This window comes from Cervus canadensis, chromosome 5, assembly GCF_019320065.1.
Source record: "Cervus canadensis isolate Bull #8, Minnesota chromosome 5, ASM1932006v1, whole genome shotgun sequence".
NCBI classification, from domain to species: Eukaryota; Metazoa; Chordata; class Mammalia; order Artiodactyla; family Cervidae; genus Cervus; species Cervus canadensis.
This window is the reverse complement of record NC_057390.1, coordinates 52641179-52656612: the sequence shown is the minus strand read 5'-3', so window position 1 is coordinate 52656612 and position 15434 is coordinate 52641179. Positions and strand designations below refer to the sequence as shown.

Below are 15434 nucleotides of genomic sequence, written 5' to 3'. Positions count from 1 at the left end.
GTGTCCTCATTTAAGGAAAGAGGTGCCTGCATTTTAAAACATTCATATGTATGCTCTGGCATATCAACAAAGTCCTGGTAAAATGGAACAGAATCAAATTTATTTTTGAGTCCATTGGTCTCTTTCTGTAGTCTTTCTGGGATTTCTCTCTCCCTTCTTAGACAGTCTTTCCACAAGTCTCCCTCCACAGCCTTTTCCCCACCTTCAAAGTCTCAAGACCTGCATTCCAGAAAGAAGTGGAAGGGATTGGATCATTTTGTTCATATTTTACTATGCAATGATGTAGATTAAGTCTGCTACTCAGTCAGCTGTGACTTTAGCGTCTGATATTAGTTGCATATTTATTGAGGCTTTTTAAGGACTGGTGCTATCCAGTGCGTTTGTATGCATTACCTCACTGAACCCCAAGGTAGGATTTACTATTATATTTTATAGACAAAGAAACAGATTTACAAGGTTTAAGAAAAGATAGTAGGTTTTCTAGGTGCCTCAGTGGTAAAGAATCCACCTGCCAAGCAGGAGAGTAGTGTTCGATCCCTGGGTCAGGAAGAAAATGGCAACCCACTCCAGTATTCTTGCCTGGGAAATCCCATAGACAGAAGAGCCTGGTGGGCTACAGTCCATAGAGTTGGACATGACTTAGTGAGTAAAAGCAGCAGCAGCAAGAAAGCATGGTCAAGGTTTCGCAGCTAGGGGTTAGCAGAAGTGAACCTCAACTTAGGATAACATGAAACCTGGACTCACATACAGTATACCACACTAACTTGGGCAGGTTTCACAAACTTGCTCTTTTGAAGACCATCACCTTTCATGGAGTAATGATTTCCTCCCCCTACTGAAGGTAAGTGTTGCAAAGATCACTAAATTGGGTCTATCCCCTACCGGACAGGTGGACACCAGGCCCCATTTGAATGTTGGAATGCTCAGAGCCTGCCACCTTCCCTAAGAGAAACAAGGAAGCATGAAAGAAAGACTGCCTAATCCACTGCTTTTCACTTTGTTTATACCAGTGATGCCACGCTTTGCTGAACAAGTGGAGGTTGCCATTGAAGCCCTGAGTGCCAACGTCCCTCAGCCATTTGAGGAGAACGAGTTCATCGATGCTTCTCGCCTGGTATACGACGGCGTTCGGGACATCAGAAAGGCTGTGCTGATGATCAGGGTATGTGAGGTCTCTGTAGCTTGGAGTTGATTGGAGTGTCCAGTAGGGTCCCCAAAGAATTTACTCTTAGTACTTTTTTCCCCTTGATTATTTAGTTTAACTTAGTCAGCTGTTTAGCTCCTCATTTAGTCAGACAAGGGGGACTTTTTACTTATAAAGGGATTAGTGAGCCCAACAAGTCTAGATCAGCACTGAATGTCCTGAAGGGTGATGTCCTGCCTGCTTCTTCCACACATTATTACCTTAATTTGATACTCACTTAGGGGTGCCCTTGCCATTCCCCTTTGCTAACACCATTTCCCATTATGATTAGAAAGCCACGTGATGGAAGAAAATGAAGATCACCCAGCTTAGTAGTATTAGTAATCATGATAATAATAATGATAATGCAATAAAGTGATAGATAGCCACATTCTTCTTGTAACAGATCATTAAGACATAAAAAAGGCTAAATAATCTTTCAGCAAACTTCTCCTATCACCTTTCCTACTATCTTCCCATCCCTCAGTCTTCTGATTTTGGGTAGCTGTGAGTCTTCCAAACCATTGCCTAAATGATTAGACACACATGAGAAAACATAATATAACAGATTTCAAAAACTCAGTTGTTACTTACAACTTGCTTTGTTTGCCCACAGTGTGCCTTTGTCTATCTCTGTGAAGATGATAGCTTACCTTATTCTATTTAACAACTGTGTAATATTCCATCATAAGTTGAGAATTTTTTCTCCTTGCCTTATTGACAGTTCAGTATAGTAGGTTCCAAATGCTTTTCTTAGCCACAGAACTCTTTCATAAAATAAACTTAGATTGATGACACAGATATGTTTGTGGCTATTAGGATTGAGGCAGAGATGATGAGTCTGCAGTGCTCATCTTGCTATCCTATGGAAATATATGTGAACCACATTTACAATTTCAATTTTTGCTAGGTATGTTGATAAGGCAAAAAAAAAAAAAAACCAGATGAAATTAGTTGTAAGAACATATTTTATTTACTCCAATCAATATCCAAAGGTAGCATTTCAACATGTGGCACCAGCTGCATTTAAAGTTCTCAATAGCTCCATGTATCTGCAGCCACCATTTTGGATGATGCAGCCCTAGACTATATCTCCACCCTCAACCTTCACTGTTGTCTCTGGGGTTGCTCAATGAACTATAAGTTAATCGCTGAGTGCATCTTGAAAAACTTTCTCTTGGAGTGACCACTGAGCATCTAAACCAACATCCCCTCAAACACAGCAAAACAGTAAAAATTAATTTATTTTCAATCAATTTATCTTCTGTGTGCAATCCCTCAGTACTTCAAGAAGTATCTGTGATTTATTGGTCTCTCTGGACAATACACACCTAGTTCTTTAAGGAGTTCATATATGGCATTAATTCTCCTCCAAATTTGGGTATTTTTGAAATCATGAAGTCATTAAACCTATGTGTATCCTCTTTGACTGTGGTATCCAGAACACAGCATGATGCTTCCAAGGTGATCTGAGCAGGCAGAGTAGAACATCACCAGAAAGAGTCTCTCTTCTTTCTTTATGGACATTAATGATTCTCCTGAAACATTCAGCTACCTTCTTTGCTGGGGAGCAACGGTAGCATCTTCTTATCTTCTCATCTTTAAGCAACTTGATTTTCCACGTTAAATACGTCTCTCTTTCATAATAATTCCATGATTAATTCAATGTGTTCAGAGAATTGTATAAGTTGTAGTAGACAGTACTAAATATATATAACAATGTGGAATTCAATTTTGAGCAAGACAGTCAGATGTATTTCCTGTTCTTCCAACTTTCCTATTTTAGATCTGTCAAACTCTTACTATCTTTCAAGACCTGGCTAAAATCTTCTTTCCTTAAATTTTCTCCCTCAAAAATACTGATTCTATTCTTTAACTACCTATAAATCTTTCTGCTGTGATTGTAATCTTTACACTATTTCTTTTGAGGTTTATTACTTTCTTTAGGGACTTCTCTGGTGGCTCAGTGGTAAAGAATCCACTTGCATTGGCAGGAGACATGGGTTTGATCACTGGGTTGGGAAGACCCCCTGGAGAAGGAAATGGCAACCTACTCCAGTATTTTTTTCTGTGAGATCCCATGGACAGAGAGGCCTGTTGGGCTGCAGTCCATGGGGTCACAAAAGAGTTGGATACGACTTAGCCACTGAAGAAGGAAAGTGGCAACCACTCCAGTATTTTGCCTGGGAGATTCCATGGACAGAGTCTGGAGGGATACAGTCCATGGTGTCACAAGAGCTGGACACAAATTAGCTACCAGATGACAGCAACTACCTTCTTCAGGCTGAAATTTTGGAAAGCAAAAGCTGTATTTTTCCCCTTCATTGTGATGCATTGTTTGGTACAGTGCTTAATACTATGTGTGATGGACTTCCCTGACTCTAGGCTCCCGAAGCAGGAGACCCCGAGTTTAATCCCTGGTTAGAGAACTAGATTCCTCATGCTGCAATTAAGACCCAGCACAGCCAACAAATAAATACATAAAAGTAAATATTTAAAAAAATACAATGTGTGTTAGGGAGAAAGAGAAACAGAAAGCTCTGGAGATAGAAAGGTGACAGAGGGAAAAGTATGAGAACTAGAGGAGAAAGGCTTTTAAATAGGCTTTTAAACCTATATTTTTCCCATTATATACTAACTTGTGAAATAATAGACCATGAGAGTTATGTTTTCAAAGCATTTGGCACTAAATTCCACTATAATTCTCAAGACATATTCCCTTTTTTGCCACTTTTCTGCTTTGTTAGCCTTCACATTTTTGTGACAAGTATTCATCTGGGAGGCTGAGCAAATTTATAGCCATCATTCACTTATTCATTCATGAGCTGTAAAAAAACATAATTTAGGTAAAAATGCCATATCTTTGTTACATAAAGTGTCATTCCTCCATCTTGACATTTCAAGTGATTTGATCGGATGGATTTCACACCACTTAAAACAGAAAGGGAGAAATGTACGGTATGTACAAATTGTTATTTTAAAAGTCTTCCTCCATTCAGCACCAAAATGGCTTCATTTTATACTTAAATTCTTGGTTTGCTTTCTATGTATGATAGTTAAATCTGATTTAAAAACATCATTGCACTGAATCGGGTGAAAGACGGTAAGACAAGTGAAGCTCTTTCCCAGCTAAACTGGCCATGCCTTCTTCTCTGTCAAAGTGTTGATTATGCTTTGGAAAAATAAGAATTATTTTTCCCAAAAATAAATGCAGAAAGGACCTTGAAAGGTCAGATTCCCCATCACCTTGCCTTTCAGCAATCAATACATATTTAATGGTGATGTTAGTATGTAGGCGCCCCAGGCCAGCTCAAGGCAACCCTCGGAAGTAAACAAAGCTTGTCCTTCTGGTATTTCAACCTCACCTTTCAGGCTCTTCTCTTTGGGAGCAGGTCAGCTCTGCCTCTCTTTCATATAACTTTTTTTGTTTGCTTCTTGCTGAAGCTTGTCCTTGGTGATCTATTAGCTACACAGGAATTTTCTGATTACCTTAACATAGTAGTTTAAAAAATGAATAGGCAAATATGGCTCACCAGAATTTATTTGATTTTCATTATTTGCAGTAGTTGCCTTCAATGAACTCTGAATTAAGGAATACGAAATCATTGCTCCTAGGGGAAATTTAAGGTTAGGTTCCTGTGAGCCTCTGATCACATTTTCATCAACTGATCAATATATTAGCTTGTTTAATGTGTGTTTTTGTTTAAAGACATTTTATTTAATGTATATTGTTGATACATATACATCGAACTCACAGCCAAAAGAATGAAAAAGAAAGAAAGACAGTGTAGTCACTCAGTCATGTTCGACTCTTTGCGACCCTGTGGATTGTAGCCCACCAGACTCCTCTGTCCATGTGATTCTCCAGATAAGAATAGTAGAGTGGGTTGCCATGCCCTTCTCCAGGGGATATTCCTGACCCAGCGATTGAACCCAGGTCTCCTGCATTACAGGCAGATCTTTACCATCTGAGCCCAGGGACAGCCAATCACACTATTACTCAGGCCTGAAAGAAGCTTATCTAATGCATTTTCTCTGGAAGGTGCAACATAATCTTCTTGCATGTCGGAATTCTAAACAACACCTCAGCACTACACTTGGAAGCCATTTTAAGCAGAGAAATAACCCAAAGCACAAAAATGAAAAGTGTGGCACTAAACAGACTGCAAAAAGGATTCTTGTTTATAGTATTAGAGTTGAAATAAGAAAGCAGAAGATTGTACTGTTTGACCTCAGCTGGAAATTTGCATGTTGAGTGACTCAAAAGTTTTTGCCACATTGTGCACACACACATCTGTGAATTACTACAAAAATATTACTTTAGGGATTACAGAGAAACTTTGGTGAGTAGGCAAATTCTCGAATAAAGAATCATCAAATAAGGAGGATCAAGGCTATATTTAATATAAGGAGTTATTAAATTAATTTAATTTTTAATATTTATTTTTTAATTTTTAAAATATTTTTATTTTATTTATTTTATTTAAATTAATAAATTAATTTAATTTAAATATTTAAAAAGGAGTTAAACATTTAATGTTGGAAAGTTAAGTAGGTGGGTACCACAGTGTCAGAATAACTGTATTCAAACAAAAATGGTTACCTGTCACAGAATGACCATGAAAAATGACCATGAAAAAATCTATAACAATATCTATATATTGAACTTTTGCAATTGGAACCTATTAATTTTGTTGCATGTGAAACTTCTGAAAGCAGAAAGGAGAAACAGTAGGACTTAAGACAGGATTCAGATAAAATTCTACAGCTTAACTTCACATCTCCCAAAATGGGCATGAAGATGCCCTGGAGCATTGCAAGATATTTTAAAATGTCAAGGGAAACACATACATATCTCTCAGATACCATGAGAAATATTAGTTGAAGGTAGTTCACAGTTTAAACATTAGGTTGGTACATTCCTTTTGATCATATATTGATCACATCATGTATTTGTGGTGCAGCATTTCTGGTTGTTACTGAGATAAAAATCAAGCTCAATGGATGTGCAATAGTATTCCAAGGTTTCAGAAGTAATACAATATGCAACAGGCACTAAATTGTTAGGGCCAGTCAAGAATTTATATTCCTTTGGTGGGAGACAGAGAATAAACAAGTAGATATATTAGTTAATGTGCCATAGAGAAAACCAACAAACTACTGAGAGGATAAAGCATAGGATGGGGGTGGGTTTTATAAATGGTGATCGTGTATGTTACTTGTTCAGTCATGTCTGACTCTTTGCAACACCATGTACTATAGCTTGCCATACTCCTCTGTTCATGGAATTCTCCAGGCAAGAATACTGACTGGAGTGGGTGGCCATTCCTTTCTCCAGGAGATCTTCCCGACCTAGTGGTCAAACCCTGGTTTCCTGCATTGCAGACAGATTCTTTACCATCTGAGCTACCACAAAAGTGCGCTGGGTGACATTTGGGAAGAGATTTGAAGAAGGAGGAGGTTAACAAGCCTTAAAAGTACTCAGGGAAATGTGTTCCAGGCAGAGAGAATGACACATGTGGCCTAAGAACCATATTGAATGAGTGATGGAAGCCATTGAAGTTTTCTGAGCAGGAGAATAGCATGATCTGAGTTAGATCTTAAATGGAGTATCCTAGTTATACTGGAGAAAATACAAAGTATGGGTTAAGAGCAGAAAGAAGGAGCTAAGCTAGGTGGCCTCCAGGGTAAAAATGGCTAGAGATGCCAGAGGCTGATCAGTCCTGATGAGGGAGATTTTGTCTTATATTGGGTCAGGAAATTTTTAATTCAACTTTCTAGTTTTCAGGCCATTGCAGTGATTAGAGATCTGTTGAGAAATCCTTCTTCATGCATCACTCAAAGTCTCCGGTTGTGGTTGCCAACTTACAATCTCATCTTTCTGCTCCCAGTGAAACTCATTTGTGCCTGAGCCAATCCTTTAAATAGTCCTTACTACATTTTTGGGGCTTCCCAGGTGCCACAATGGTAAATAATCCACCTGCCAATCCAGGAGATGCAAGATATGCAGATTTTATCCCTGGATGGGAAGATCCTCTTGAGGAGGGCAACCACTCCAGCATTCTTGTTTGGAGAATCCCATGGACAGAGGATCCTTGTGGGGCTACAGTCCGTGGGGTCGCAGAGTCGGGCATGACTCAGCACATATGAGTGAGCATGTGCACACGCACACACACACACACACACACACATCACATTTTTCACATGTCCCGGTGAAATGACTGCAAATTTTTCAAACTTTTCTCATTTTGCTTCTTTACTGAAGCTGCTGTAGAGAAGATTGAGAATTTGATTGGCAAGCTGAGGCAGATAGATTAATCCTACTCTGCAGGTAGTATGTGGTGTGATTATGGACAAGTCACATGATATTCTTGAACCTCTGTATAAGGCACACGTTAATCTGATAGACTCTTAGAAGGGAGGTATTTTATAGGCCAGATACATTGCTAGTAGCATCATGGAACCAAGACTAGACCAAAGTGATTTTCTCACATCATAAAAAAAAGCCTCTCCTGGGAGCAAATAAGGGCAGAACTGAGGACTGATCTTAGGTCACCAGTCTCTAGTCCAATGAGTTGCATATTTTTTCTATTCCTTTTACCCTAGGGTATCATCTAATGATACAAATTTCATTATCTCTTGGCCCATTTTCCAACCCTCCCTGCTTTTCCATGTCTCCTTTAATTTGTGGGGATCCTTGACCAACCAAAAAATAGCATTATTCAAAAAATGACAGCATGAATAGGAGACATATTTACATGCACTCAGAAAACTTCACATGCACAGAACTATTTATATGGGTGGTTTGAATGGGTTTGCTGCATGGTTTAGGCACAAGAAAATATTTCAATCTCATCCATTTGCCTGATGGTACTTATAATGGTTAAAAGCCATGGAAACCTCGACTGGCCAGGTTTGGTGCTTGGAAAACTTACCTAACTACTCTGAACCTGTTTGTGCCTCTATTAAATTGGGATTAAGTTCATTTCATTAGGTCATTGCAAGGATTAAATCCTTTAGTCGAATGGCTGACCCATGTTGTTGTTGTTCAGTTGCTAAGTTGTATCCAACTCTTTTGTGACCCTATGGACCGTAGCCTACCAGGTTCCTCTGTCTACTATTTCCAGGCAAGAATACTGGAGTGGGTTGCCATTTCCTTCTCTAGGGAATCTTCCCAACCCAGGGATTGACATGTGTCTCCTGCATTGGCAGGTATATTCTTTACCAAAGAGCCATCTGGAAAGCCCACCTGACCCATAGTGGGTAATAAAAAATGATTCCTGTGATGATGATGATTGTAGCTGTTGCTATTAGGTGTATGTTTCATTATTAATCATAATAATGATCACTGTCACTTATTACTTTATTTGTATTGTTTACCCAGCTTTTTTTTATATATGTTTGATGCTATAATTCTGTGAAGCAGGCAGGACAAGTAGCAGTTATTGTCTATTTTATGAGTGAGGAGACAGAAAAGCAGAAAAACTATAAGTGGCTTGCGAAAAACACGTATCAGTGGCAGAGTTAGGCCCCAAATGTTCAGGTCCCCTGGTTGTACAGTATTCTTTTTTTCATTCTGAAACTTTATTCTCATTCCTGAGCCATACCACATGAATACGAACTCCTCATTATGAGCCTTATGCTGCCAGGTTGTGCTTGCCATTGACTCATCTACTGAACACACAGATCACTGAAATGTTTGGACACAGTACTATAGGCACTGTCATTTTCTCCTTTTTTCTGTTGAGTGAGGTTTTCCATTTTATTTTTCACTCTCCTTTTCAAAATCTAATGATGAGAAGTGTGTGCAATCTTGTCAGCTCATCTGTCAGCAGAATTTACCAACTTGCTGTAATTGTTCCTCAGCACACTCCAGAGAAGTGAGAAATGAACAGAGATGCTTGCCTCTGTCCACAATGAAAATTCCAGCAGTTGTGTGAAGTGGTTTGCCCACTCCACCCCTTCTTGAGTTAATAAAGACTGGGAACAAAATCTCTTGCTTTTAATATTCCTAGGGAGAAAATTGAACATCTGTAGATGAGTGAGTGAATATTAATAAAGTTGGTGGTGAGAGAGAAGGAAAACAAGAGGGATATGCCACAGCCTGGAAAATTACAAGACAGAATGTGATATTGGCACCAAAGACCCCATTTTATGCCTGTCTGACCAATCTTAAGACTTCATCAATAACCACACCTGATTAATTACACTGAGATGGTCAAATAAACCAGTGAAATTAAAATGTGCCCTTTTAGATGGGCAGTGGGCACCTGCATTGTCAGTACTGCTTCTGATCTGCTCCTTCCTTCTGAAAGACACAGCCCTGAGAGATGGTGTTACTGTGTGCCAAGTTGTGGGTGACTATCAGCTTTCAAACTAAAGACAATTGTGCAGAGAATCTCACATGAAGGCATTGTCTTTCCTCCCTGCACCATCCTTGCAATCTCCTGAGTTTATCCTCTTAAAATTAACAGAGCACAGGATTTTTGAGTACATGTGTCAAACTGCGTGCTTTAGAAGACTCTGAACAAGGTGTATCTTCTCACACCTCAGTTTCCTTATGTGTAAATGGAGAAAATAGTGTGTATATCATAGGACTATCAAGAAAAGTGTATGAGTTGCCGTATGTAAACCACTTAGGAAACAATCATAGGCAAATGAAAGGTACCTGAAGAATGCTTTCCATTATTAGTGTGTGAGTACAAAGGCCACAGTCCCAGTTAGCCACACAATAATAAAGGTAAACAGCAGATCCACTTACACCATCCTGTACCCAGAAAACCATTCTGTTTTTCACTTTGAGTATTCAGTAAATGACATGAGATAGTCAATACTTAATTATAAAAAAAAGACTTTGTTTTAGACAATTTTGCCCAACTAATAGGTTATTGTAAATGTTCTGAGCACTTTTAAGGTAGGTTAGGAAATTGCCAACATCCGTTCGATCATAGAAAAAGCAAAAGAATTCCAGAGAAATAGCTACTTCTGCTTCTTTGATTACACTAAAGTCTTTGACTGTGTGGATCACAACAAACTGTGGAAAATTCTTCAAGAGATGGGAATACCAAACCATTTCACCTGCCTCCTGAGAAATCTGTATGCAGGTCAAGAAGTGACAGTTAGAACTGGACATGGAACAGCAGACTGGTTCCAAGTTGGAAAAGGAGTTTGTCAAGGCTCTATATTGTCACTTTGCTTATTTAACTTATATGCAGAGTACATCATGTGAAATGCCAGGCTGGCTGAAGCACAAGCCAGAATCAAGATTGCCAGGAGAAATATCAATAACCTCAGATATGCAGATGACACCACCCTTATGGCAGAAAGCGAAGAAGAACTAAAGAGCCTCTTGATGAAAGTGAAAGAGGAGAGTCAAAAAGTTGGCTTAAAACTCAACATTCAGAAGACTAAGCTCATGGCATCTGGTCCCATCACTTCATGGCAAATAGATGGGGAAACAGTGGGAACAGTGTGAGACTTTATTTTCTTGGGCTCCAAAATCACTGTAGATGATGACTGTAGCCATGAAATTAAAAGACACTTGCTCCTTGGAAGAAAAGTTATGACCAACCTAGACAGCATATTAAAAAGCAGAGACATTACTTTGCCAACAAAGATCTGTCTAGTCAAAGCTACGGTTTTTCCAGTAGTCATGTATGGATGTGAGAGTTAGACCATGAAGAAAGCTGAGCACCAAAGGATTGATGCTTTTGAACTGTGGTGTTGGAGAAGACTCTTGAGAATCCCTTGGCCATCAAAGAGATCAAACCAGTCAATCCTAAAGGAAATCAGTCCTGAATATTCATTGGAAGGACTGATGCTGAAGCTGAAGCGCCAATACTTTGGCCATCTGATGCGAAGAACTGACTCATTGGAAAGACCCTGATTCTGGGAAAGAGTAAAGGTGGGAGGAGAAGGGGGTGACAGAGGATGAGATGGTTGGATGGCATCACCGACTCGATGGACATGAGTTTGAGCAAGCTTCAGGAGTTGGTGATGGACATGGAAGCCTGGCTTACTGCAGTCCATGGTGTCCCAAAGAGTAGGACATGAGTGAGCAACTGAACTGGACTGAACTGAGGCTAAGCTATGGCTTCCCAGGTAGCGCTCTTGAGAAAGAATCCACCTGCCAATTCAGGAGACGCCACTGACACACATCCTATCCCTGGGTCGGGAAGATGCCCTGGAGAAGGAAATGCCAACCCACTCCTGTATTCCTTCATGGGATTCCTGGGAAATCCCATGGACAGAGGAGCCTCATGGGCTACAGTCTATGGGATCACAAAGAGTTAGTCATGACTGAACACACATGTGCACACAGACTAAGCTGTGATATTCAGTAGGTTAGTGTATTGAATGCAGTTTTGACTTAAGATATTTTCAACTTACAGTGAGTTTGTTGGAATTTAATCCCATTATAAGTTGATGGAGATCTGTATGCTGATTTTTCTCTTTTCCTCTGTATTTTTAGACCCCAGAAGAATTAGAGGATGATTCAGACTTTGAGCAGGAAGATTACGATGTGCGTAGCCGGACAAGTGTTCAGACCGAGGATGACCAGCTCATTGCAGGACAGAGTGCACGGGTGAGTGGACATTCAGGACTTTGGTTTGGAGCACAGCAGTTGAGTTCACCAAACTGGTTTGAAGGAATTTCTGATTTCCAGGTACCTGGAACCCCAGAGATTCATGGCTCAGAAATCCAGGCTGTCACCTGGGGTTGTTTCATTTCTAGCAGTTCACATTTTACGCAATGGAAATCACCACCACTGATTCTGATTCCTTCTTACTCCCTTCTGTTTCCATCCCTGAAATTATAGCAGCCACATCACAGCAAAACTTGTGTGTATTGTGGATTTGGTGGGTGTTGGAGATCATGATTAGATGGTTCAGTGACCAGGGCATAAGGGAATGCTCAGATCTTACCTTTTCCCAGACTTCATGGTTCTTCTTAAAGTCTCGAATCTTGTTAACCACATAGGTGACAACCACAAATGGAGAATGAGAGTACTACTTTGTTACCAGTGGGGTTGTTATTGCTCCATACTCTGGCCTAGGGTATCTGAGAAACAAGACCACATATTTTGCAGTTGGTTCAGGGACATCAGAGTTGAGAAAGAAGTTTTTCCCCTGATACCTACCTAGGGCCAAGGCAACAGCCCCAGATCCGTGTGATTGAAAAAGAAATTACAGAGACATACAAGAAATATAACAGTTAAAGATTGTGGAGCAAGAACCATAAAAAGATCACCACTGTGGCTGACAGTTGAACTCTCTTGAACACTCTGACACAGGCCACCAATAAAAGTGTTCTAAAGAATATTCTGGAAGCTGACTAGTCTTATTAGCTGGAGCTTCTTGAGGAGAAGCTGCCAGTAATCAAGGCACGGAGCAGCAGATAAAACTCCTGGGGATTGCAAAAGAAGGTGAGAGTCTCCTCCCTTTAAAGGCTCAGTTTCCATAGGGCTAAAATAATCTAATTATAGAATAACTGAGATGCCCTAATGGATATTCTAATTCTCTTTTGTAAAGTTTTACTTATTAAAAGATAATGAATAGGAAGCATGAGATAGAGATGACAATTTAGAATAGGGATCTAGAAACTCCAGAAAGTTCACACTGGCATAGGAATTCTGAAAAAAGAGTAAAAATAGCCAATCAAAGGTTAAAATGAAGATAATTCAGAGAAGACTAAACTTTATGTTGAGTCAAGAAAGTCTTTGCTTTTAAAATCCCATTTCCCCTGATAGTCTCATCCAACAATTAAATGATCTAGGAGATAGAGATGGACATCATTGGGCAAAGTGTGAGAGTAAAAGTTAGAACATTGGAGATGTGCTGGATTTGATTTCAGACAGACTTAGTTCTGAGTAGGATGAGTAGGGTGAACACTATGCTCTGGTACATGCTGCTTAATTTCTCTGAGCTTTTTTCCTATCATCTTTAAGTAAATAATAGGCCTGTTTGATAAGATTCCTTTGAGGGTTTTTTTTTTGTTTTTTTTTTTGGTGTTTTTATTTTATTTTATTTATTTATTTTTTAAATTATTATTATTTTTTTTTCCAGTGGGTTTTGTCATACATTGATATGAATCAGCCATGGATTTACATGTATTACCAATCCCGATCCCCCCTCCCATCTCCCTCTCCACCCGATTCCTCTGGGTCTTCCCAGTGCACCAGGCCGGAGCACTTGTCTCATGCATCCCACCTGGGCTGGTGATCTGTTTCACCATAGATAGTATACATGCTGTTCTTTTGAAATATCCCACCCTCACATTCTCCCACAGAGTTCAAAAGTCTGTTCTGTATTTCTGTGTCTCTTTTTCTGTTTTGCATATAGGGTTATCGTTATCACCTTTCTAAATTCCATATATATGTGTTAGTATGCTGTAATGTTCTTTATCTTTCTGGCTGACTTCACTCTGTATAATGGGCTCCAGCTTCATCCACTCATTAGGACTGGTTCAAATGAATTCTTTTTAATGGCTGAGTATATTTCCATGGTGTATATGTACCACAGCTTCCTTATCCATTATCTGCTGATGGGCATCTAGGTTGCTTCCATGTCCTGGCTATTATAAACAGTGCTGCGATGAACATTGGGGTGCACGTGTCTCTTTCAGATCTGGTTTCCTCAGTGTGTATGCCAGAAGTGGGATTGCTGGGTCATATGGCAGTTCTATTTCCAGTTTTTTAAGAAATCTCCACACTGTTTTCCATAGCGGCTGTACTAGTTTGCATTCCCACCAACAGTGTAAGAGGGTTCCCTTTTCTCACACCCTCTCCAGCATTTATTGCTTGTAGACTTTTGGATAGCAGCCATCCTGACTGGCGTGTAATGGTACCTCATTGTGGTTTTGATTTGCATTTCTCTGATAATGAGTGATGTTGAGCATCTTTTCATGTGTTTGTTAGCCATCTGTATGTCTTCTTTGGAGAAATGTCTGTTTAGTTCTTTGGCCCATTTTTTGATTGGGTCATTTATTTTTCTGGAATTGAGCTGCAGGAGTTGCTTGTATATTTTTGAGATTAATCCTTTGTCTGTTTCTTCATTTGCTATTATTTTCTCCCAATCTGAGGGCTGTCTTTTCACCTTACTTATAGTTTCCTTTGTAGTGCAAAAGCTTTTAAGTTTCATTAGGTCCCATTTGTTTAGTTTTGCTTTTATTTCCAATATTCTGGGAGGTGGGTCATAGAGGATCTTGCTGTGATTTATGTCGGAGAGTGTTTTGCCTATGTTCTCCTCTAGGAGTTTTATAGTTTCTGGTCTTACATTTAGATCTTTAATCCATTTTGAGTTTATTTTTGTGTATGGTGTTAGAAAGTGTTCTAGTTTCATTCTTTTACAAGTGGTTGACCAGTTTTCCCAGCACCACTTGTTAAAGAGGTTGTCTTTTTTCCATTGTATATCTTGCCTCCTTTGTCAAAGTAAGGGTCCTGTAGGTATGTGTATCTCTGGGCTTTCTATTTTGTTCCATTGATCTATATTTCTGTCTTTGTGCCAGTACCATACTGTCTTGATGACTGTGGCTTTGTAGTAGAGCTGAAGTCAGGCAGGGATTCCTCCAGTTCCATTTCTTCTTTCTCAAGATTATTTTGGCTATTCGAGGTTTTTTTTTTTTTCCATACAAATTGTGAAATTCTTTGGTCTAGTTCTGTGAAAAATACCGTTGGTAGCTTGATAGGGATTGCATTGAATCTATAGATTGCTTTGGGTAGATTAGCCATTTTGACAATATTGATTCTTCCAATCCATGAACACGGTATGTTTCTCCATCTGTTTGTGTCCTCTTTGATTTCTTTCATCAGTGTTTTATAGTTTTCTATGTATAGGTCCTTTGTTTCTTTAGGTAGATATACTCCTAAGTATTTTATTCTTTTTGTTGCAATGGTGAATGGTATTGTTTCCTTAATTTCTCTTTCTGTTTTCTCATTGTTAGTGTATAGGAATGCAAGGGATTTCTGTGTGTTAATTTTATATCCTGCAACTTTACTATATTCATTGATTAGCTCTAGTAATTTTCTGGTAGAGTCTTTAGGGTTTTTCTATATAGAGGATCATGTCATCTGCAAACAGTGAGAGTTTTACTTCTTCTTTTCCTATCTGGATTCCTTTTACTTCTTTTTCTGCTCTGATTGCTGTGGCCAAAACTTCCAACACTATGTTGAATAGTAGTGGTGAGAGTGGGCACCCTTGTCTTGTTCCTGATTTCAGGGGAAATGCTTTCAATTTTTCACCATTGAGGGTAA

General features: G+C 39.3%; 1 protein-coding gene across 5 annotated transcripts in view; it reads left to right on the top strand.

Annotated features, from left to right (window-relative positions):
* Window positions 1-15434, top strand: part of CTNNA2 (catenin alpha 2) — a 1320456-nt gene that overhangs the window by 1238972 nt on the left and 66050 nt on the right. For all 5 annotated transcript variants that reach the window (XM_043468829.1, XM_043468828.1, XM_043468827.1 and 2 more), the window contains 2 exons: window positions 1011-1162; window positions 11655-11768. In XM_043468829.1, coding sequence (XP_043324764.1) covers window positions 1011-1162; window positions 11655-11768 — 266 coding nt within the window. The remainder of the gene's footprint in view (window positions 1-1010; window positions 1163-11654; window positions 11769-15434) is intronic.